Source organism: Suricata suricatta, chromosome 2 (assembly GCF_006229205.1).
Source record: "Suricata suricatta isolate VVHF042 chromosome 2, meerkat_22Aug2017_6uvM2_HiC, whole genome shotgun sequence".
In the NCBI taxonomy this organism is placed as follows: domain Eukaryota; kingdom Metazoa; phylum Chordata; class Mammalia; order Carnivora; family Herpestidae; genus Suricata; species Suricata suricatta.
In genome coordinates this window covers 48024908-48049155 of record NC_043701.1, presented here as the reverse complement: position 1 = coordinate 48049155, position 24248 = coordinate 48024908, and the positions used below count along the sequence as shown (strand labels likewise).

The 24248-nt window shown below is 51.1% G+C and overlaps 2 protein-coding genes and 2 long non-coding RNA genes across 5 annotated transcripts; 2 read left to right on the top strand and 2 right to left on the bottom strand.

Moving 5' to 3' along the window:
• Positions 1-1451: 1451 nt before the first annotated feature.
• Positions 1452-16032, bottom strand: HOXA3 (homeobox A3). Of its 2 annotated transcripts, none has more exons than XM_029925924.1 (3): positions 15952-16032; positions 4569-5211; positions 1452-3196 (listed from the first exon to the last, which is right to left on the bottom strand). In XM_029925924.1, the coding sequence occupies exons 2-3, from the start codon at positions 5089-5091 to the stop codon at positions 2397-2399; spliced, it is 1323 nt and encodes a 440-aa protein (XP_029781784.1). In that variant the 5' UTR covers positions 5092-5211; positions 15952-16032; the 3' UTR covers positions 1452-2396. The 2 variants fall into 2 exon arrangements, with proteins under 2 accessions (XP_029781784.1, XP_029781794.1); XM_029925934.1 differs by lacking the exon at positions 15952-16032 and adding an exon at positions 8125-8206.
• Positions 2312-6356, top strand: LOC115280818. Its single transcript, XR_003903947.1, has 5 exons — positions 2312-2402; positions 3689-3758; positions 3888-3946; positions 5695-5774; positions 6036-6356. It is a non-coding gene; the product is annotated as an uncharacterized LOC115280818 (long non-coding RNA).
• On the top strand, positions 14799-16894 carry LOC115280821. The gene is made up of 2 exons (XR_003903948.1): positions 14799-15041; positions 15930-16894. It is a non-coding gene; the product is annotated as an uncharacterized LOC115280821 (long non-coding RNA).
• A 6239-nt stretch (positions 16895-23133) lies between these two features.
• On the bottom strand, positions 23134-24244 carry HOXA4 (homeobox A4; the record flags this gene model as incomplete). The annotated part of the gene is made up of 2 exons (XM_029918496.1): positions 23134-23561; positions 24109-24244. Coding segments are annotated over 2 exons (483 nt in total), but the record flags the coding sequence as incomplete, so codon positions are not given.
• Between the last annotated feature and the right edge of the window lie 4 nt (positions 24245-24248).

Sequence of the window (24248 nt, the reverse complement as noted above, 5' to 3'; positions counted from 1 at the left end):
CGGCAGGGATGTCGGGGTGGGGTGGGGAGCAAACCTACTCCTTCTGTAACCCAAACTCTAAAAGGGGGAAAAATGTATATTGGGAGCCCATGAACAGATATGGGAGATGCATCTCTGGCTGTAAGAGAAACACCCAGAGCTACCTGGCTTTATACCTTCAGAGCCTTTTTCTTTTTCTTAAAATGTGAGAAGGTTCCCTAAAAGCAGCTCCTGCGGACCCAGGAGATACCCAAAAATGGCTCCAGTGCCTGTTTCTAAAGATCAGCTGAGGGAGCTTCTCAGGGGAAAGATAGAGGCCATGATGATGGATATTTTGGATTGCAAACAAAATGGCGACATTTTTCACCTCCGTCTCTGAAAGACACAATCCGGGGAGAAGGAGGATTTATTTCTCACATCAGATGCTTCTGATCCCCAGACGCAGGTGGTTCCTCACTTCCAATTTAGAAAGGGGATGTTGATGGGGATACAGTTCTGAGGCTTGCACTTTCTGAATTTGGTTCCTTCTCCAACCCATTCTTTAATCTGGAGATAAAAAGATTTCCCTTTCCTGTGCCTGCTTTTGCCTCTGCCAGCCAGTCAGTAGGTAGTCCTATCTTAAATCCAGGAGAAGAAATGTAATGTTTAGCTCCTGTAGCATCAAATGAAAGAAATACTTATAAAAATGCATTTTTATTAGAAAGATACCAATCTCCTTTTTCTCTCCTCCTCCCCCAGAGGCCATAAAAGGAGAGCCAAGAGGGATGTAGGAGAGGAAATAAATCCAGAGAATGCCAAATCCTAAATTCCAGGATGAAGTCAAAGCTGGGACTCCAACAGTCCAGGGAAGGTCTCGGGAAGGCTCCTGGGAATTCAGCCTTTCTTTTCTTTGGCTGGAGACCTGGGTGAGGCTCTGTCTGGTTCGAGCATCCTAGCTCCCCATAGCGATTTTAGGAGTGAGTCTTTCCTCCTAGTGAGAGATAAAAGGCCGAAAAGCATCCACAGAGAGGCTGGTTGGTCCAGTAAATGCTCCGCGCGGCTGGTGATTCCCAGCGTTGAGGCACTGACTGGTCCGGTTTGACCTGGAGGAAGATCTTGGAGAAGCCGTCCCTGCCTCACTCCCCGGCCGGGCTTCTCGGGCACCTGCGGGTCCCCGCCGCGCTGCGGGCCGGCGGCCTTTTGTTCCTCCCGCACTCAGCACTCACGCGGCGTCTGCGCCCGCGGCCTGCCCCTCCGTGGCAGCTGGCAAGCCGGCTGCCCGGCGGGCTGGCGCTCGGCCGGTTCCAGAGCCGCCCGCCTCCGGGAGCTCCAGCAGCCTTCCCGAGAATTCGCTGTGCTCGCAGGCCTGCCGCCTGGCCAGGCCCCACTCCGGAGCTGGAGCGCTCGCGGCGGCCTGCTCGGCCACTTCACCTCTGCCTGAATTCCACGCAGACCCCCATCTTCGGCCAAAGAACCCCTTCTGAACACGGAAATTATTCAGAATAAAAACTTTATTTATTTATTTTTGTTTAGTTTCTCAGAATGTGAGCAGCAAGGAATGTAGAACTCTCTAAACAATCTAGCTTTTTTTTTTTCACGTTTACAGATTCGTGTTTTTGTTTTGTTTTCAGTTTCGCCGGATGTTACAAACCTAAATCACTGTTTTTCAAAAGCTGGATCCTCTCTGGTATTATTGCATCATTACCGTTTTTATAAAGGAATTCTATTTCCCTTTCAAATAAAAATTTTTTTCTATGTACGCCAATACACTATTGAACAAAAGGCCCAAGAAACCTTCTGAACAATCAGGGTACAGAATTTCTTTAATATAAATACGAACGGATGGGGATAAATAATATTTAAAACTTAGATTATTCAATGCTTGCAAAAAAAATATAAATAAATCTGACTGTTCACCAGCATACACACACGGAAAGACGTACACTTAGTCATCCTTGCACAGGGAGCCCCTGTTTCAAAGCGCCTTTGATTTTTTTCTCGCTCTTTACAAGAAGTGCAATTTTTAAAAAAAAAAATCTAAAAATTAAAAAAAAAAAGTAATTGCTTCCCCTCGGGAGCCATAATGTACGAACAAATTCACATTGAAGAACTCGGCTAGAAAATTTGTTCATATACCCTGTTTCGGATCAAAGAGTAGAGAAAGTAAAGGGTGCAGGGCCAGCGGGCCGAGCGCAGGATAGGAGGAGATAAACATCGCTACTGATACTGACAGCCATTCCAGCAACCAAGATTGCTACGTCACATAAACTATAAAAACGCGTTACCAAAGAAAACAAAACGAGGGGGAGGGGAAGATAGAGGGGGCGGAGAACAGAAAAGAGAGTACAGGAAGAATCTTAAAACAAGACAAAACAGGGAAACGACAACGACCGTTGGGGGCGGGGGGACTCTCCTGGCGCGCAGCCCCGAGCCCACCATCACAGGTGGGTGAGCTTGGGGGCTTCCTGAATTCTTCCCTGAGAAGGATGGTGGGCGGTAAGGTCCGTGTAGGTGGGGTGCGGCTCCCCTGGCCCGGGCCCGTGATGGTGGCCGCTGCCCAGCGGCCCAGCACCCCCATAGTCCATGGCTGCCGGGGCGGCGTGGGGGAGGTGAGTTAGGCCAAAGAGGGCAGGCCCAGAGTTGCTCATGGGCTCCACATAGCTGCCCCCCACGAAGACGGGGCTTCCCTGTAAGTGTGGGGTCCCATAGCTGCCATTGCCCTGCAGGCCATGCGCGTGAGGGTCATAGTCGGGTGTGCCCCCTGCCCCCGCCGGGGTGTAGCGCTTCTGTGGGGGCGGCGGGGGCGCGCAGCTTGGCAGGGGTGCGGGGTAGGAGGCGGGGGGCAGCCCATAGGCACCCTGGGGAGGCTTGGAGAAAGGTGGGGGCGACTGGGGCTCGTATGGTACGCTGTTGACCAGCGAATGCATAGAGTTCAGATAGCCGCCCGCGCTGGGGGGCACGGGGCTGCGACTTGGGGACTGGCCCCCTGATGACGTCAGCATGCCCTTGCCCTTCTGATCCTTCTTGTACTTCATGCGGCGATTCTGGAACCAGATCTTGATCTGGCGCTCTGTGAGGTTCAGCAGGTTGGCCATCTCCACCCGGCGTGGCCGGCAAAGGTAGCGGTTGAAGTGGAATTCCTTCTCCAGCTCCACCAGCTGCGCACTAGTGTAGGCGGTGCGCGCCCGTTTGGACGACGCCTGCCCAGGCGGACTCTTGTCGCCAGCGCAGCTCTCCCCTGCGAGGACAGAGGAGAGAGGAAGAGTGGTGTCAGGGGCTGCCCAAAGCCCCGCCTAGCCCCTGAACCCGCCAGGCCCCTCCTTGCTCCAGGGCCCAAGATCCCTCTGTCAGGGCCCAGAAAGGGGGAGGAGGAACTAGGTGCTGTCCTCTGTCCTGGAGGGGAAATAGTGCCAGCAACCTCATAGCTAGCCCCTCATTCAGTCAAGTTGCAAATCACAGGCTTCCCTAAGAGGAGGAGGTAAGAAAGCAGAACCCCCAGTTTGCCTTCCTGATCTGAATCTCCTTCCTGGAAGTATTCACTTTGAGTCACATAGTGATTCAGCGCTCTCAGACTACAAGCTCCCTGTGGGCAGGTCTCCCATCTTCATCCCCTGCACAGTAAGTGGAATGTGGGGCACCTAATATACACTCAATAAACCTTTCTCTCTTTCACTGTCTGATGGAAGGATTGGACAGTTGCCTCAACTGGCCCCATATTTGGTCTACCCAGTGAACATAGGTGGAGTGGAAGCCCGAGTCTGGAAGGCCTTCTGTGCCCAAAGGAAGAGATCACATTGAAGGTACCAATTTCTGGCTGGGGCCTATTAATTAGGGTTCTTCATGCTATCGAGCAGCTTCCCCAGTTTAATCCACTAATCTTGTACCCTCCTATCCTCCTCTTCGCCCCTACCCCCACCTTGGTTCTGCAGGGTCCCAGAGGCTCAATCTGGGAGCAGAGTACTGGCAACTGGAGAAGACAGGGGGAAAGGTAACCAAGATGCTGGGAAGCCTAAGACCCAGGTCCTGTCCTCCAGTCTAGTTCCCGGATGCCCATATGGTTCCTATTAACATGACAAACCCAAATCCCCTCCCCCAGGAGATCCCTGGCTGCCATCATTGTACTAAATCTGAGTAGGGCCTTCTCAGAGGTAAGGCAGTCACTCCATCTACTGGAGCAAAAATTAAAAATAGGCCCTGTTTATAGGCAAAGCCTTGATTATGACTTGGATGGTGACTAGGCCTGCTTTTATTCTGCCACATTTCAGTGCGGGGTGGATGTCACTGTTCCACTAGAAAGAAGGAGTTGTGCTAAAAGGAGAGACTGGAGCTCAGGTTTCTTATGCCCACAGGTCCTAACTCCAAGAGTGGAGCAAGGAGGGGTTCCAAACTCACTAGGCCCTACTTGCTCTTGGAGAAAAGAGGCTCCCATCAGGTCTCTTTCTGGGGTTTTCCTGGACACAGAATCCTGCCACTCCCCTAGTTGGAGGAAGAGGAGCTCTTAGTTCTTGAAAATGTTCCCAGCGCTCCCAGACTGTGCTGGCTGTCTGGAGGTAGCTTAGGGGGCCAGGAGCCAGGCCAGACAACCCCTCCTCTGGAAGGTATGGCTTTACCTGAACTGGAGCCGCTGGTTTTCTGCTTTGTGTTTTGCCGAGATTCTTTCATCCAGGGGAAGATTTGTTTGGCCACGGTGGGGGAGTTGAGTAGGGGGCTCTTGGCTGCACTGGCGGGGGTGGGGTTGCTGCTGGCATTCTGAGGTGGGGAGACTGAAGAGGGGGGCGGGGGGGCGGCAGGAGCGGGCGCTGGGGGCTGTGGCGGGGGTTGAGGCTGCTGTGGAGCAGGGGGCGCGGCCTGGGGTGGCGGTGGGGCCAGGGGTGGCTCGCCCAGGCCAGGTTGGCTGGGAGGGCCATTCAGGGTGCGCAGACACGCCTCGCTCAGCTCGTGCGCCTTCGGGTGGCCCCCGGCGCTGGCAGGCGACTGGAGTGAACAGGCAGGTCGGTGGTACTCGCCATCAGTGCCCAGTGCCGCGGACGCCGGATACGGCTGCTGACTGGCATTATAAGCGAACCCGTTGGCTGCCTGGTAGGGGTAGCCACCGTAGATCGCCGAGCTGTCGTAGTAGGTCGCTTTTTGCATCGCGTTGCTTCACAATCTTGATCGCACACTCTGACAGGGGCTTGACACCCTTGAGGGCGCACATTGGCACGCCCCCGCGGTCACGTGATACTTCGCCGCCAATAGCCGCCCCGCGCAGACCTGGGGGGCGAGAATCGCAGCGCGGTGAGGGCTCCGCGCAAATCCATCTTACTCTCAATAGCTAAGTGACATGAAAGCCATAAAAGAAAAAGTGGTCAGCAATATTTAGCAGCACGACTTGGCCCCGGGCGCAGAGAGCCGCGCTATAAAAAGCCGCTGGAATTTACTGGCAGCTACAAATATTTGCTTAACTTGCGTCTGGAGTTAGGGGGTTTTCCGGGGAGAGAGGAGGAGAGTGAGCGAGGGCTGGAAGCCGGGTCTCCAGAGCTGGAGTCCTAAAGAAGAAAGATGGATGGGCTAGAAAGGAACAGGGCTGAGATCCTTCTTTTCCAGGGAAGAAGAAACCCGGGGTGTCCCTTCATTTCTGCTCTTTGGCCTCGTCCAGCGTGCCGCGCGACTCCCTCCCTCTCAGGATCCTGGGGAAGGGTCAAGGAGGCAAAGGGGAGCTTAGGTTGCCAATTTGTTCTCCAATCCTCGCTTTAGGACTGATATTGACAAAAGAGCCCTGATGCGGGGCCGCTTCCCATGGACCCCCTTTTTGGATCTTTCAGCACCCAAGAGAGGTATGCAGAAAAAAATTTTCAGGCAATTGCCCTACTACCCCACTGGATTTCAGAAGCTGAGCTTGTTGGGCAGTTAATCTACCCTTGGGCAGGGGATATGACCTACCTCCTCCAAATGAGCCCCTTGTGGCCAAGAAGGGGAGAGAAAAAACTTTGGATGGAACATCCTGCGTGGGAAAGGACCAACAACAACACTTGCTCCAGCGAGTCAAACTCAAATCCTGGACAGTTCTTTACTCCTTTCTTCTCCCTATTTCTCAGGCTTGACCCAGCAAACCACTCCCACCTCTTCTCCCCTGTTACAGAAGGTCCCCAGACGCTCCTGCCTTGGACTTTCTGAGGTGCTGTTATTCAGGATAACTATCAAATTCTACCTGTTAAAACATGATGGATTAGAGAAAAAAAACAACCCACCAGGAACCTGAAAAACCAGCGTTCATCTCCATGACCACGGCTTGAACTCTCCCTCCAACTTAACGATAATAGGTTCTGTCTTAGAAACTGCTATGTAATTTGATGTATGGGGGTCATTTGGCTCCGGACGAGGGATGGAAGCACAAGCCATAAAACCCTGCCAGAGTTCCCTGGTCTTTGTGTGCTCTTGTTGTGGGTGTTTGTTACTTGGCCTATTTACCTGCTTTAGAAACACCAAGTAAAGGTCAACCCTGGAATCTTAAAAGCAATTGAAAGCCTTCTCAACCCTTTTTTAAAAAATTACTGAGAAAGCAGTTTGCAGAAGTGAAATCTGTTTTATTTTTGTTTTCAACCTTTGCATGGTCAATCTCTGGTTCTCAGCTGAGAAAAGTTCCATGTGGGTTTGTGTGTGTGTGTGTGTGTGTGTGTGTGTGTGTGTATGTGTGTGTGTGTATATATATACACACACACACATACACAGACTCACACTCAGAATGATAGTTTGACCATTTAAGTGAAAAAATACAATGATAAATTGAAGAAGAAAATGGTTTAGTTCATACCCCAACTATGTATATTTGAGTCCTGGAGTCATTCAAGTTCTCTAGGAATAGCGGACACTTTGTTAACTAGAAAAAAACGTCCACCAGCAGATGCCTATAATTTTGTTTTTAATAATGGGTTCCTTTGGATTTCATTATCAAACCAACAATCTGACCAACATACGGAAGACCAGCAGAATTAATTTTCCAGAACCTCAATTAAAAATTACAGCTTCCCTTAACCGAAGTTAGTGCATAATCCTAAGAGCTGGAGTATTGCTTCTCTTTTGAAAACAGATAGCAAGCTACAGATACTGTGATCAAAAATTTTAAAAAGGATAAAATAATTTTAAAACTAAATAGCAACTGAATGTCTCAGTCTCCTGTTCTTTCACGGAAAATAGTTCCTATTACATTTGGCAATGTTAATGTCTGCCATTATAAATTTTTAAGATACCATGCTTGTGTAAAATAAAATGTCAGGTTAAGAAAATTACTCCAGACACCTGAACAGCAAGATATTAGATAAAACAAAATAAAGGTGATTTTGAACGTGCAACATTTCAAGTGACTTTCTAATCCATTATCACAAGCTGCATTGGCCTGCTGCTTTTACTAAGTCTTTTCATCAAGTTGTGCATTGTCTTATAAATAACAAAAATACCATTAAAAACCAAAGAGCACACAACCACCCCCATAAACTAAAAATATGAATTCACCTTGGAGATCCCACCAGAGTCCTTCCTATTGTTTGAGGTCAGCAGACAACCACCTTGGGACTCATACAATTCTCCCCTCCCACCCCACCCCAGCCCCCAAAGTTTGCAATCTAGTAAAGAAGTTAGAGATCTGCCAGTCAGGAAACTTGTTTTGCACCCCCTCAAGCAAGGGCTGGGACGGGGGGTGAGGGGCGGTTGGGAAGTCCTCCTAAAAGATTTGTTTCTGGACAATAACCCCCAGGTGCAAGAACTGAAAGAGAGTTGAGGAGGCTAAATTGAGTGCAGAAAGCAAGCCCTATTGTCTTTTTGGAAGATCTGCCCAAATTCAACCTCCTTCCTTCAGACACCGTTCCCTCTTTCCACTCCCGCCCCTTCTCAGCCTGCCCTCACCCCGAGTTTAAGCGGGAATATCGGGTGAGAGACCCCGCGTCCTCTTGCCCACCCCTCCCTCCCCAACCTAGAAAAGTTGGGGCTGGGCTAGGGGAGAGGGAAGAGGTGGGGGCGGGGATGGGAAAGCGGCCTGAACTCGAAGTGTAAGGGTATCAGTCACCGCCGGGAAGGAAGCTCCGGCTTGTGAACTCTTCTTGAACCGAGATTTAAGTCTGCAGCCATAAATCACCAAGACGTAAACTCCGCCATTCAGCGCGGAGAGCGGCCGGTTGTGGCCCTGCTTACCTTAACTTCTGATGAGCGCGGCAAGCGCAGGCTCGGGCTCCGGCTCGGGCTCCGGCCCCCGGCCCAGCTTAGCGGCCCGGCCGGGTCCCCCAGGCGCGGGATGGGCACCGACCCTCAGCATCAGCCGAGACGGCTGGCGGGAGGGAGACCCCGAGGCCCGGACGCCGCGGCGCAGAGCGTGGCCGCCTCGCTGCTCCGGCACGGCTCGCCCAAGGCGGACTGGGGCGGCTTGGACCCCCCCTCCCACCCACCCCACCCACCCACCCCTCCCCCACACCCCCGCCCCCTGCCCTTCCCGAGGGCAGCAGCCGAGGCCCGGAGATAAGCGCTAGCGCGGCGCAGGGCTCTGCCTGGGCTAGTGGCACCGACTTGGGTATGTTTCTTATGAATATTACACGCGGAGCAGCGTCTGGCCGGGGGGGGGGGGGGGGGGGGGGGGGGGGGGGGGGGGGGGGGGGGGGGGGGGGGGGGGGGGGGGGGAGGCCGAGGCGGCTGGGGAAGCGCGGGGCGGCGTGGGGGATGGGGTTGAGGCGAGGGGAGGGACAGGAGCGAGAGGGGGAGCTCCGAGGCGGCGGGAGGAGGGCAGTCTCCCCCCAACCCCCAACGCCCTCCCTTTCCTTGCTTCTAGGCGTCACTAAAGTCCAGGAAAATTATGCTAATGAGGACAAACGGCTCTCACAAAGGGGCTCTCTTGCCGGGCTCTATTTCTTGGGTATCCATTTGAGAAACCACGTAACCCTCTGCCCTTAACACTTCCAGTTGGGGTGCAAGGGGAAAGAAAACCATAAGGAGAGTTTCCCCAGACGTTGAGCACTTTACCAGATCAGCCATCTCCAACCTGAGAACCTCAAAGCCAATCCTTGGGGAGCAGGAATAGGGCCTCCTTTTTCAAGAGACTTCTTCAAGGGCCAACTAGGCTGTCTTGCATTATATTTTTAGGCAGAAACCCTTAAAATCCTGGCATCCAAGAAGTAAGTGACCTGGGGGAAAGGCACACAAGTCCAGGCAGTGAAATGGGATGCGCTGGGGTCAGGTACACCCTAGAATGCCTAGAAACCCGGGTCTCCAGCTTTTCTGTCCCTACTTCATAGTACAGATGGGCAGCTCACTTCCAGGGAAAGACAGATAAAACTCTGACCCCAACACAAACCATATCTATAATGTTTTCTCCTCTAATTAGTGGCATGCAGGGACGCTGAGCAGAGGAAAGGCCCAGATGTGCCCCGCAATATTGCCACAACTTTAAGGAGGATGGTCTTTCTTCCTTCTAATGCCTCCCTCAACTCTCCAGCGAACTCTGCAAGGGTATGTGTGTGGCAAAAAGAGAAATGGAGCTTTTGTGCAATTCCAAGGTGTCAACGGCCAGTCCTTCTCAAAGGAAGGTGTTAAAAATATAAGTAGTATGTTTAAACTGTCAGGGAGCCAAAGTGTCACCTTAAAGCAAAAACAAAGCCAAGGGAAAAGGGAGAAATCAAAAAGCACTCCTGGCCAGGGTGGCCTCATGCATACCAATGGTTTTTGTCATTTATGGCTGGGCAAGATTTATGACTCAGAGCCCCAAAGCTGTAAACAGAGCACAAAACAGCAAACACTTGCTCCTTATGGCATATTGCAGCAGCGCAACTTAAAAGGGGGAGCCGGGCAGCGTAGGAGGTGAGAGCCGCTGCAAAAATCCCCTCGGCTGCATTTTCTCTTCAAACCAGCCGGTCGGTCCGATGTGGCATTTGAAGAAAGAAGGCGTGGGTCAATAATCAACCCGCACTTTCTCCTCCAAACTGCTGACACGACTCTCACCGCCTTCTCAGCTAAGCCAGCTGCAGGGAAGGCCAGCTTTCCGTGAGAACCTGCCAGGGGAGGGGACTGCCTGGGCAAAGAGGGCCCAGGGCACCGAGGTGAGGGCTGGGGCATCTGGGGTGCGTACCTTTTCACTAGCGCCAGGACTGTGCCAGGCAAAATGCTGGGACTGGACCTGAAGAGCCATGGGAGCGGAGGGAGAGCTGGGGCGGAAGCTTGGGACAGGGTCTCTGCTGGATGGTCCCAGACTAGATGACTTCTGGGCAGCTGGCTGCAGCGGGCACAAACCAGGCTCTGACCTCAAGACTAGGGTCTGACGCCTGGGCATGCAGACCTCTGGGTTTGGGCCTCTCCGCTGAAATCCACAGGACTGGCTGTTAGAGCGAGGCAGGCGATGTGATTAAAGGTAATAATTTATGATTGCTGAAGGTTGTGTTATTGTTTTTTAAGAGAAAAATTCCGCCTGCCAGTTTCCGCTGCCAGAAATTGCCCAAGGCTGCTGCTGCAGTGCCTTTACTAGGCAAATCCGGCAGCCATTCGCCCTACTCTGCCAAAACCACTGAGGCTTTCTGTGCGGAGAGGACCCCTTGGCTCCCCCCAACTCCCCCTCCTCAGTCCCTGTGCTCCCTTATGTCTTGCCCATGGGGACTAGAAGAAAACATTTTCCTAGCACTAGAAAAATATCTGAAATAGCAAAGGTGCGCTTGTGCTTCTCTACCCTTTGCAGAGGCCTCCTTGAGAACAGGTCCGGGAGGGCCTGGGGTCGCTGCAAGGCTGTCTGTGCAGCCAGGGAGGAAGGTGAGGCAACAAGAGGCATTGAAATCTGGAATGGGGAGGAAAGCTGACCAGGAAATACACTTGCCTGTGAGCGTGAGGCTGGCATTTTGTGGGTAAAAGGGGACTAGCCTCGTTTTTATAGCTATAGTTTAGCTATTATGGCATAGCTTTAGCTCCTTGCATGAAGGAAAAACCAACTGGTCGTCTAGAAACTGGACTGCTGGTTTCTTTTCACCGTGCACACTTCTACACAGAACCAGTCTAAGAGTCCACCCCTATATATTTATTCCGCTTGCTGGCACTGAAGTGACAATAAAAAGATGCCTTTAACAAACCTCTATTCCCTCTCTCATTCTTTCTAGTGAAACTATATTATTTATGAATCTTTAACTGGGTCAAAAATGCGCCAGAACTGGGTCATAAATCATATGAAATGCTGACAAGTAATTGAACAGCAATTAAAGCTTACATTTTATTTCCAAGGGGTGTTTTAGAGCACTTGGAACCGCCTCGGTTAAACACGGTTAACGCTGAGGACGGCAGCGGGGGAGGGTACAAGCAGCCTTTCCCTTCTGGGGATGTAAATTCCACTCAAGTAGGGGAAGTCTGATTTGACTTTTTTTCAAGTACAGAAAGAAATAAGATTTTTTTTTAAGTCACGAGGAAAATCTGATTCCCGATTTCTTGTAGACACCCCTTTCCTCCACTCCAAGAGCTCCAAGAGCAGAGAAAAGTGAAGTTTCCTTCACTCACCTTTACAGGGAGTTTTCATCCTTCCCCAGGAGTGCTGGGACCCCAAAGTGCAATTAGCACAGGCTTTCCCAGTAATTTGCAAGCATGGTTTATCTCTCATCTGCTTCTATCCTGGCTACAGCACGGGTTCTGGGGTCTGAAGCCGGAGAAATGTCTGCCTCTGCTTCCTGCGGACTCTGTCTCTGGAATTCTCGCTAGCCCAGGGCGCACCAGAACCCTGGTTTGAACCAGAACCAGAGTCTTAAGAAAAACTGCAAGCCGGCTGGGTGCATTACAATGGGACATCCAGGCCATGCACATTATGAAGCCCAAACTCAGTTCTGGCTCCTGAAATTTAGACTAACAGAGCTTGTGGGGGTCGGGCACACTTACCCCTACCCTAAGCCTCTCCTAGATCTGAACTGTCTTTCTTCCCCCCTACCCGGGTAGCTAGAGTACTGGGGAAACAATGGCGCGTCCTCTGTCCTCCGGAGGGTCTGGCACCTTCCGTCCGTGCATATGGGAGAGCATGTCCTAGAACCAAACCAGCACTGAACAAAGTGGCCTGAAGCATCATCAATAAAATGGCAGCGTGTCTGCACACTCATTGATTTCCCTCTCCCAGCTGCGCTGGCTGCCTAGGTCAGCCCTACCTCTTCAACCCTGGCCGCCCGCAAACGCCGCCAACCCGGGAGAGATTCCCCTTCCCATCCACCCAGCCCCCACCCCCTCCAGGCCGCCTGGCCATCGCCTCTTGGGTCACCTCGGCCTGAGCCGGCGCATCGGGACCCTCCCTCTTGCCGCGGCTCAGCTCCTGGGACTCCAGCCCGGCTGCAGTGGACAAAGCCGCCAGAGCGCTGGAGGCCACCGGGCTCACCACGCAGCCCCCAAGTGCCCTTTGCTTTACACCCTCCTACACTTTCCAGAGAATTAAACTCAGTCTGAGGTGCTACTGGAAATCTTTCAGATGGTTTCGGTTCTGCGAGAGAAACAAAGGAAGAGAGGGGCTGAGGGTCCTGTCCCTGAACCAGGGTCTCCTCGCCTGACCTTTGTCTCTCACAGCCGTAACTCACTCTAGATATGAACAATCAGCGGAAATACCTTAAAATAAATTCCATCCTCCTGGTGTAGCCTCGAGTCCCATCGGCTAGCTCGCCCAGAACCGCTCCATGAGCACTGAAAACTGCAACCCGCTAGGAGAGCGCTCTCCGGAGAAGGGGAAGGAGAAGGAGGAGGTGGGTGCGTGGGGGTGGGGGAGGAAAGCTCTCGCTCTGTAGAGAATCTAGAAAACGTAATCACAGGCGAAGCCCGCCCGGGTCTCCGCTCCAAATGCCACAATAATGCGCCGTATTATGTGCTCACGTGGTCATACGTCAACTTAAATCCTTTTATTTGAAATAGGAAATCACTGAAGGGACTAGGTTTCCAAGCAGAACATTCAGCTTTGGGGGAGGGGAAGTGGGGAACCTTGCCCAGCAGTGGGGAAGAGTTTCATCTAGGGCAGTAGGACGCTGGGGGCCTCCCTCCCCCCCAAACATGTGCCACACTAGGCCACTTATCTCCACTTATATTTCCTTACAAATGATCCAAACAGAAGGGAACACCAGTGCTGTCCCCATTCTTAGAGGCCATGCAACTTTCAGTACCGTCATCCACATACAGACAAGCTGAAGCCCTCCAGTGTCCTCTGGCCTGCTAGCCAGTACATCAAAAGGCAAAGCCCAGGCCCTGTTTCCAGAAGGAAACCCAGTGATGACTGGCTTAGTCAGTGGACTCCCTTTTGGCCTGCCATTGTATGGAGTTTGCTACCACCCACTCCATATACCACATCACTGGAGAAACCCAAAAGGCCCCAAATTACCTGACAAAAGGTACCTCCTCCAAGTACAGATGATTTGGTTCAATGGGAGCCCTCTAGGGAAGAGGTGCTTGTCTCTAGAGTGGTGGGTCAGGGTTTTACAAAATCTAGAGGGACTCAGTGCTCTGGCTAAACCTACACTTACGCACTTCCTCAGTGCTCAGCTGAGTGATATGTGGAATTATAGGCTTCTAACAATGGAAAATGTAAGGGGGAAATGATCTAATTGACTTGCTAAGAGGAAAACTATATATACAATCAACCATTGCTGACATCCCTTGAATTAATCTACAAGATAACCTGGGACCCTCTTTGCAGATGGGTCTGTCCACCCTCCCCTAAGACAAGTCTGTCCACCAGCAGAAAATGAACTGGACCAACTCTACTCCGGAGGAACCCAGTGGAACCAACTTCCCCCCACCCCCTCGCTTCTACTCCTGACTTCTGCTTGGTGACACTGTCCACTGATTTTAACACTTCACCGTCTCAGGAGCTGCCTTAAAAGTTTCTCTTTTCAGGTCTTAGTTTCTGAACTTTTTAGTTCCTGAATTGGTGGGCTCCTGGTGCCTTATTCTTTTCTTTCTTTAGAGTGGATCTTCAGTTGGCTAGGCCTCTCTAAGTGTGAGGACTCACTTATATAGCAGCTGCAGGATTCCTCCCCCTCCTCTCCTGCCCTGCAGGGGCCTAGTGAGAATGTAAGGCCCTCAGTAAGGGGGCCTGGTCATGGGGGTGTCCAAATCAGAAGGGCAATAAAAGAGGAGGAGACCTAATCCTTTAGAAGTGAGTCCTGGCCTGCGCTGGTGGCAGTATTCCAACAAAGTTCTGTCTGTGGTAGAGCTGAGAGAGAACCTCTCTGTGAACTGACCCAACTTTGACCTAAGCCACAAGCTGGAAAGTGAGAACCCAAAGTGAAAACCTACTTCTCTCAGGTATGGGGTACGGAGGGTAGGACCAAAGGCTAGTTTCCCAAAAGGCACTTTCCAGTCCCCCAAGGACTCACACAACTAACACAATGTCCTCTGCTCCCCTTATACAGTACCCCCCCACCCTGCCCATGCCAAATATTTCACAGGTAGCTCTCCAGATAGCCTAGAAAGGACCTGGAAGTATTGCCAAATTGCTGGCAAACTCCCATCTCCCCGACCAAAATTTCTGCAGAGACTTCAACTCAAAGACGAGAAGGGGCCCCCCCTCAGAACTCTCAGAACAGTCTGGAGCAAACTGTAACTCTTAGGTCATAAATCAATGGGAAAAGTATTTGGTACTGCTTCAGAGAAATGCCTTAACGCCAGGAAGGCCCAGCGGCATCTCGGCTCTAGCCAGGAGCCTCCACTGCTGCTATTAACAGCCCAGTTAATGCTCCAACTGCTGTTTAACAATTAACATTAAGGACTTGGGTTGGGATGGGGTGATTGGATAGGATGTGAAGGAAGAAATCTGAGGACATCAAAAGAAATTTAATTTTTGAGGTGAAAATGGCTTCCTTAAGAGAGACCTTGGTCTGGGCAGGCCACCAGGGAGCCAGCAGCTGAGAGTCCTGCCTCACCACTCTGAAACCCACTCTCGTTGAACAAGGCTATGGACCTTTTAAAGTTCATTTCCAGAGAACAAGAATAGAAATACTCAAGTACCAAGGCCCAGCTGGGGAAATCTAGCTGCCAGTCCCCTTCCACTCCAGCCCCCAACCTGGCCAGGGCTGGGGACATACACTCCAGGTCCATTTCACCAGAGCCAAAAGTTGTCTTGGAAGGAGCAGGTAAGCAAGGATACAGGGCTTTAGTCAATATTTGCAAGGCTGTTGGCAGATTAGATATATCTGTATCCAAACACTGCAATCTGATTTCTCTGTCAAAAATACACTTAACATTTTTCTCCCTTTAGTTAGCTCTAGTGGTTTTTCTTAGTGTCTGGTAAGGCACCCCTTAGTCCATTTGTGTGTGTGTGTGTGTGTGTGTGTGTGTGTGTGTGTGTGTGTGTGTGTAGATTATAGATCATTATTTAACATGAGATATTTCCTGTAGGTGCAACTGCAGTACAAATGGGTTCCAAGCTCTTTGGACACATATAGATGTGTATATCATTTTAAATACACATGGTCTCAAACTCCTGCGACTATGTACACATGCAATGATTCTGTTGTGTGCAGAGATTCAAATCATATGTACACAGTCAGCTGCAAATTCCTAAAATACTCAACCTATACTTGATATACATAGACCTACAGTAGCTGAGAAAGTAACCCAGGCTTACCAATCTCCTGTTTACGTTGTATCTGATAAGATAATAATTGTATCCAGAATGTATCAGCCTTACAGTATCACTGAATAGCATGTTGCAATTAATTAACAACATGGTATCTATTTGGGGAGCAGCTTTTAGGGAAGACTGAGGCCCACGGCATAGAAAACAAAAACTCAGAAAACTTCTTAAAATAAATAACGCCTGAAAGAACAAAGCGAATCCATTCCTTCCTACCAAAGCTTCTGAAAGCTCTCCCAACAGCCCCTCCCCCAAACAGGCACGAAATTTATGGATCTTTTACAAGGTAATAAACCACAGTAATTACCTCCCTGCATCCCAAACTAAGAGAACAAATTAAGCCAGAACTTGGAAAGAATTTTAAAGAGTGTTCCCTTGTTTCCAGGAGGAAAAGAAAACGCAGAGACCTGGAAAACGCGTGCTTTTCCCGTAGGAAGAAGAGCAGTTCCGCCCGCCTAAAGGAACCGAGGACACCCGCTGCCGGCGACGGTCTACACCTTCGAAAGGCAGCTGCTTCCCTCGTGCCGAGGAAAGGGCCAAAGGACAGGAGAAACCGCGAGGCGGCGAGACAAGTTTCCTCGACGCAGATCTGGGACTGACGACCATTCCCGAACTCACAGGCTCCGCGGGCGCAGCGAACAGTCGACAGGGAGGGCGGCCCACGCGGCGGCCGCCGCACGCGTCTGCTTGCTCGCGCCCTGCTGCTCCGGGTGGCGGTTTGTTCGGAGCTCGCAGAAGCAACAAACACGCTCCTCTGACACCCCCGGCCGCCCCCGCACGCACTTCTCTGGCCTCTGCCACCGCCCCTCCTGCACAGCGCCGGCCGTTTTTCCGGGGCAGACTCTTTGTCTGCCTGAAACCCCGCATTCCTCGGGCGTGCAGCTGAAGAGAACCCGGCTCCAAAACGTCTCTGAGGTTAAATATTGACCAGAACCTCTCTCAAAGGGCCGCAGCTGCCTTGGACGAATGAACTCCTAGCAAAGGCCCGGGCAAAGCCGGGGGCGCGGAGGGTTGGCGCAGCGCTTACCTCGAAAGATGTTTAAGACTGAACCAGTGATTGTCTCCAACTGCGGGCACTCCGGGAATCGCCTTTTCCGGTGTCCTGGCGCTCTGCGGACAAATAAACAGCAGAGGGTAAACGGTGGCTGCGAAGGAAGGGAGTTGGAGAACCGGAGTTGGAAATGCGGCCTTGCACGGGCGCCAGGGTGGCCCCCGGGGTGACGCGGACACGGAGGAGTCGCCAGGGCACTCGTCCATGAGGCGCACTCGTTGCTCGAAAGGGTCCAGTCTAAGAATGGCCTGCAGATGATGATTTATTTTTGTAAAATAAATACATACTCCATCTCCGCACCCACATTCTCCTCTTTCTTTTTGCGGGCGCTGGGATGGGGGAAGGGGGTAAGGAGAAGGAAATGGGCAGAAGGAGGAAGATGGGAAGGTGGAAGCAGCTTTGCCGTGGGTGCCAGCTCTGCTCCAAGAGCTCCTCACGCACCTCAACTTGGGGAATGTGAATGCACGCTTTATTTTCTTTCGCTAACAAAGGGAAGCCCTGTCTGGGAGCATTCAATCACAGACTCTCTTGAAACCTCACTAATAGTGTTCATTTCTGTTTGGCGCGAAATTAGACCCCGGCTCAATGTTTGGGCTGGGGGGCAGTCTTGAGAGGTTTTGTCTTCTGGTTCATTCAAGCCCTGGGTGCCTCACTTCTCTGGTCCAGTGGGCTGGCGGGACTACCGCAGCGCCCAGTCCCTGACAGCAGGCCAACTATGGCTGGTTCGTAAGAGGGGAAAACTAGGAAGGATGCAGACAGCTGGCAATACCGACCTGGGGGTCCTAACCAGCCTGGCGTTGCACAGCAGTGCCAAGTCAACCGATGCCCTAATTCTGCCACCAACTTGTCTCTCAAGATAGCTGCAACCCTCTCTTGCTCTCTAACTAGCAAATTGGTCAGCCAACTTTCCGGAGATGGAGAGAAGACGCTGGGGAAGTTGGGAAAGAATCATCCCCAATGCCGAACCCTGGCTAGGAGAGGTTCACCACTGTCTAGGACTCTGATGGGCCAGTTGCTTCCACAAACCTCTTCCCAACTACCCCTTCACCCAGGCCCGGTAGCCTCCCCACACGCCAGCCTGCCCCCAGCCAGCCCTGGATGCCTGTTGCCAGTCCCTGCAATCCTGCTGATAGCCAGAGCAGCTACCAAATAGCTAATGAGCCCCCTGACCCTCAGGCTTCAGGGTCCCCTAGCACACTGAACAAATGTCCAAAAACCAGCAACTGGTTGCCCTGTTCCACCATCTCGACCTGCAGCCGTCACCCTCCATCAGGCCCTTGGGACTCAGAATCCACGATGGGCCCCTTTCCCTTCTTCAGATTCGCCCTCGGGATCCCCACAAGGAGTGCCTCCGGCCTTGGGGCTCCTGGAGTGACCCTGAGCATGGTGGGGCTTAGCTACCCTGCACAATGCCACTCAACTGCCCCCCAGAAAGAACAGCTATGCCACCATCCGACACCTCTCCCCACCAACGACGCTTAGGAGTATTGTAATTATTATGGTTATTATTGTTGTTGCTATTTCCTTATCCCCAAGTCAAATATTCATGGCTGCTGTTCCCCATAAATCGTTCAGACTAATGAGTCACAAAGAGGTTGCCCAGGTCTCTCCCTCTGCAATGGCCGCCACCGCGGCCTCTCGGCGGCGTTTTTGGCGCTCGCTTGCTCCCTCGCTCGCCCGGCGCGGGTGATTTATGAACACCGGGAAAATTGAACAAAGCCGCGCGCCGGTCCTGTGGTATCTCTGAAGCCTTCCCCAGTGTGAATCAGAACATTATCAACTGTCTGCGCATCCGTCCCACTTCATCACTAAAGCCGGGATGTGACCGCAGAAAACCCAGCCCAAACTCACGTTTGCCCGGACGCGGCGCCCTCCCCGGACTTGCAGAAACCCTGAAGAAAAAGCCCCCAAACCCAGCCGTGGGCCCGCCAGTTCTGGTCCTCCCCGCCGAAAGGCTCTCTCCAAACCTCCTGAAGGAGTTAAAAGCCTTTGGAGATAAATCTGAGGGTGTGTGTTTTTAAAAATCAAATAGGAAGTTGGGGTCTCAATTCTGAGAGATTCATTCCTAGCGCGGCCCTGACGACTCCGATCCATTCCTGACGATCTGCATTAATTATTTAATGAGTCACGTGACCTCAAAAGATTACAATTTCAATATCTCCCTCGAACTGGCGCTACACCTTTATCTGCTGCGACGAAGGTCCTTGTTTGGCTTTTTTAGTTCCCAGGCCTCCAGAACGCTCCTTGCTCCTCGCTCAGTTCCAGGGCCTGCATAGAATTAGTCATTCTGGAACTATAAGCATTGTGGACAGTGGGGTGCCCACCGCTCTCCCAGGCACCCTGGCATCTGTCCCCTCCTGGGCCCAGAGGTCAGCCCACCTGTGTCAGTGCCCAGGTGAATCTCCTGGGACCGCTTTGATGGCGCTTCAGGCAAGAACCCACCCTACTTCCCTGGCCACAGCAGCACACCTGTGGCCATCCTCGTCAAGTGTAAGCCCAGACGCAGGTCCACCCCAGGCAGAAGGGGCTTCCCCAGAGGAAAGATGCCAGTGCACTTACCCCTCTCCAAGGTGAGACCAGAGGCTCTATTCAACCGGTACATTCATTAACATGAACATGGGGTGAGGGAACACTCTGCTGCCTTAGTTTCCTCTTCAGTAGGTAAACTGAGAAGACTCAACCAAAATCGCCACCTCCATCTCTTTCAAACAAGGATCTCTTTTAGCCCCAGAAATCAAGCCCAGAGAGAGGGGAGCTGGCCTCAGGGGGTGGTGGGAGTTACTCCATGGATGTGGGGCTTTGGGAAGAAGTGATGCCAGAATTCCAAGAGAGAAGTTTCAGACTACGTTTCAAACAGCCCCAGCAACCTCCCTGATTTCAACAGTGAGAACGCACATCCTTTCCTCCTCCTATTTTTCCTAGCCCTTAGCCTTTGAGAGAGGAAGCAGAGTTCTTCTTGGGCCCGGGTGTATAACATAGAAGAGGGTCAACAGGAACACTCTTGGGAAGGGTGAGCGTATATTCTTCAACACAGGACTGTGGTAGCCTAGGGATAGAGACCAAGGCAGTGCAAAGAAGAGCCTACTCCCTGCATGGAACCCACCCATTCAGACGGGAAGCCCCCGCCCTTCTGTTTGCTCACTGCTTCTTTGGGATCTTTCCCCCCTTTCATTCTAAAGAATCCTTGATCCGCTTCTATGTTGCAGTTGCTGGAAGGAAGGCAGTGGTGCGAAGAGCAGCCCATTTGGAAGCTTAGAAGGGCAAGGGGACAGGGTAGAGGTGGGGATAACCCCCCTCCTGGAGGAAGCTGAGAGGTGGGGAGGTTGGGGGAAGGATGTGGGCACCCTCGAATAGCTAGGTATAAAGTCAGAGATTCTGTGCAGAGGGCCCACTCCCCATATATCTAGGTAATCTTCCCATGAGCCCCATCCTGGGTATTAAGTACTCTACTATGCCTGTCACAGTTGAATTCCCGCTGTAATAAAACACCGGGTATATCGTAGATTTCAGCAAAACTAGGAAAGAGAGCCTGCAAAGTGCCATTTTTCTTCAGGGGGGAGAGTGTTAAGTACTTAATTCAAACTGTGACCATTAAAGTGTCTCCTATCCGATTTAGGTTGATTTCAGATGTTGACAAAAGTTTTATCTCCAGAGTCATGCACAGCTTGGCTCTGTGACTAAAGCAAAAGAGTGTGTGTTAGAGGGAAGGAGGGAGAAAGAGAAAAAGAAGAAGAGAGCATGTGTAAGGGTCATTTTGGTAGGAGAATTATAGAGCTTACACAAAATACTGTCTTTAAAGGTCAAGGGTTTGAGGGGCCACTAGGGTTCGCTTAAAAAAAAAAAACAATTAATGAGATAGAAAATTTGTCCTCTGGGTGAACTCTTATGGTTGCCCTAGCAAAGGGAAGACAATGCCTGATTTTAAAGCACAAAGTGGGATTTTTCCGAGCTGTTATAACAAGCTCCCTTAAAGACCAAATCTAAAACTGGAAAAACACTAAAGAAATGACACAATCCTTTGGGTCATTTTGGATCATTCTGGCTTTGTAACATTTACCAATACCTTAATAATTAAGACAGCTTAGACAAAAATGCCATTTTGTCCTGGTATATTAGAAAAATCATCCGCCCATCCTTTCTCTCGCTTTCCTGGATAGACTATAAGAGTAAGTGAAAGAAAGTTAGCCCCTTTATCTCCACACAACTGCCTCCAGGACGAGCTGGAATGAATGCCTCTATACCCCTCCTTCCCTACAAAGAAGAAACAAGAAATTACCTTAAATGATGATAATCTGCCATTTGAGGTTTTGCAGCTCGACACTCAGTTTCCACCAAGAGTCTAGGCATTTTTTGAGCAGACAGCCAAGATGCTGCATCTTTGCCCGAGACCATATTATTTGCAAGAAGATCCCTCGCTTCTCCACAGACTTTTCCCAGAGAATGCCTTTCAGAATTGCTGTTGAATTACAAAGAAGTATTTATTGTATGAGGTGATTAATGATTCCTGGGAAAATTGCTATTTTCAGCGTGATTTAATTTCGTTTTACAAGTGCGTGTAGTAGAGGAGGGTTAATAAGTTTCAGCAGCAGTTGCAGTGTCTCCAGAAATCCCTGGCACCCGTTCACACCGTATGAAATGCACATTATGCCAGGTTTGGCCCGACTTGGGAAGGCATGTATTTGTTTGCTCCTGAATTTTCTTGGGGAGACGGGAAGGCCCGTCAGAGACCCCTGTCCATTGCACTCTCCTCTCAGATATAGTTTGTTCACAGGTAGAGAACTAACCCCCCCCCCTTGCCTGTATCACAAGGCAGCAGCGGCAAGAGGAGGAACAGCACTGCCCGCTGGCTAAGAGGTTGCCATTGACGGGGGGGGGGGGAAATGTGCTTCAAATTCCTCTGATATTCCAAAGGTAGGTGAGCGCCCCCTCCCATCTCTGCTAAAATTATAACATGAACCTAACGCTGCACTCATTTAAGGCCAGCTGACAGTTATATTCTAGGGCTGGCGTGTGTTCGTGTTTTGCATCTTGGTGCAGAATACTCCTTCAGTGACAACCCCATCTAAATCTTCTTTACTGATTTATAAATCAGTAAATACATACTAGGGTGATACAGACTGAGACCTGGGTTTTGATTTTCAGCCTCTGGATCTAGATCTTTTAGGTTGGGCAGAAAAATCCAGGAGCATTTCAGAAAAGTGACCCTAGCTCAGAGTTGAGCTTTCTTCCAGCACTGAATACTCCCAGGTCTCCCTTAATTGGGGTATATTTTGAGGGTGGCATTCTGCTTTTTCTTTCTTCAGACGAAACTTTGGAGGGTTTATTAGGAAAATTCAGTTTATTTTGAAAGCTCTCGCTTCAGAAAGAAAGAGGTAAAGAAAGAGAGAAAGACAAAACCCCCGAAGCTATAGTGAAGACAAGTTTAAAGACAGCCAAGAAACAAAAAAGCAATCTCAACTCTTTGCACAAACTATCTTTTTTATCTCCAGGGAAACAGGCAGATTAAGTGTGAAGGTGCAATAAATACCAATGGGACCACTTCTTTCCAAGTGTGCTCAGAGTTCAGCCTGTAGAACAGCTGCAGAAACTCCTGGGCCCGAAGCACTGCGTGGTTTCACCTTTCATTGCAGGGAAGGACACGTTTCTATGCCTCACAGAGACTTGAAGCCTGAAAGCCTGGCCAAGTTTGGGAAGAAGAGGAGCCCTCTCAGAGCTCAAGAGCCTTCCTGCTCCTTGGAACTTTTCCCACAGTGGGTCAAACTTGACAAGAGTTCAGCTCAAGTTGAATACACTCACACAAATTATGCGAGCAGTCAGAATCCAAGTGAACATAACTTGAACCATCTACAAGATTTTTACACACAAGGTCAAACATCTCAATCCAAAGAACTGTTTCTTTTTTAATTAAAAGTAGGAAACACACAAATGTGTCTTAGAACTTTAATGGTTTTTAAAACAGTTTATTCTTAGCACATGGCTTTTTGTATAGCCACACCACAATTTGTACAGTTGCACATGGGTAAAACGCACTCCCCTCTCCCCCGAGATTGTGCCTCACAGTAAGACAACAACATCTCTACAACAATATTTTAAATAAATGCAAGGAAAGGAAACTAACATGTGTCACATCTACCATCAAGGTCTATACATTCTGAGAATTAAATAATCTTGTGAGGTCCACAATGTCTACTCATTTGTTCAGTTCAATACAAGCTTGTAGGAGCTGCCTTAATGTAGAAGGGGGAGCTAGGGAAGGTGGGGAAAGGGTCTGTTTTCTTCTGCTTCCAACAAACATACATGTCTCTGTCCCCAGTAGGCAGGGGCTGTCCAGCTGACTTTAGCCATCTCAAAAGTATCAGTTGCCAAGTGGTCCTCCTCAGGTACCCAAACCTGGCAGCCTTATTCAGGCCAGCCAGCACCCTGGCTATTGTCTGCCCTTGGGTGGCAACCAACCCACACCCATTTTTGGGATAATGTCTTCTTTTTTATTATCATTTTTACCAAGTTGGGTTTTGTTTGGGGGTCTGTCATAGTCCAGACAGGTAGGAGCATGGGGAACCAGGCAGAAGAGAGGAGAAAAACAGGTGGGGGGAATGAAACTGATCTAGATCTCTGAAGATTATATGGAGGAGGGAATGGGTGTTGAGGCACCCTGGTGGGGGTGGGGATGCAGGTGCGGGCTCTGAGTTTGTGCTTTCCCTGGCGGGCCTGCTGAGGCCGAGGCCGAGTTGGAGGATCGCATCTTAGTGTTGGGCAATTTGTGATCTTTCTTCCACTTCATCCTCCGGTTCTGAAACCAGATCTTGACCTGGCGCTCGGACAAGCAGAGCGTGTGGGCGATCTCGATGCGGCGCCGCCGGGTCAGGTAGCGGTTAAAGTGGAACTCCTTCTCCAGCTCCAAGACCTGCTGTCGGGTGTATGCGGTTCGAGAGCGCTTGGGCTCCCCTCCGTTATAACTGGGGTTGACTGAAAGCCCATAACCCCGAAGGAGAATGCCAAGGAGGAGGGAGTGGAGGAAAGGGAAAGGAGGAGGAGAGAGAGAAGGTGGGGTGGGGAAGAGCAATTGGACATCATCATTATATAATAACCTGACACCAAGTTCACGCAAGATACATAAAACGGCAAAGAAAATGTTTCACAGGCTATTGACAACGGGAAACACCCGAGAGCCATAAAGAATGGTGCTGGGCATTGGGGCTGAAGAAAAGCTTCAAAGACACATGGCCTGAAGCCTCTGCCAGGGCAATTAAATTTATGGGGGCTATAATTACTGCCCTAACAGTTTGGCGTCTCGTAAATCTCTCGATAAAGGGACCCCGGGTACAAAAGGGTTCTCACGTTAGGATCAGGCGGCTGGCTGGCGCGCACACACCCACATCCCACTGTAGCTTGGGCCAGATGGGGGTTCCCCTCCAGAGGCCCCCTTCCCCTAGGCCTCTCCTCCTGACCCTCACCCCGACCCCCGAACCGGCCCCAGCCCACCCTCCAGCGCCTCCCCAGCGGCGCCACATACCGGCGCTGACATGGATCTTCTTCATCCAGGGGTACACCACGGGCTCCTTGCCTTTCAGGCCCGGCGGGCTCTTGTCGGCCAGGAGCAGCGGGCACGCGGGGGCGCTGCCCCCTGCCGGGACGCCCGGGGTGGCTGGAGCC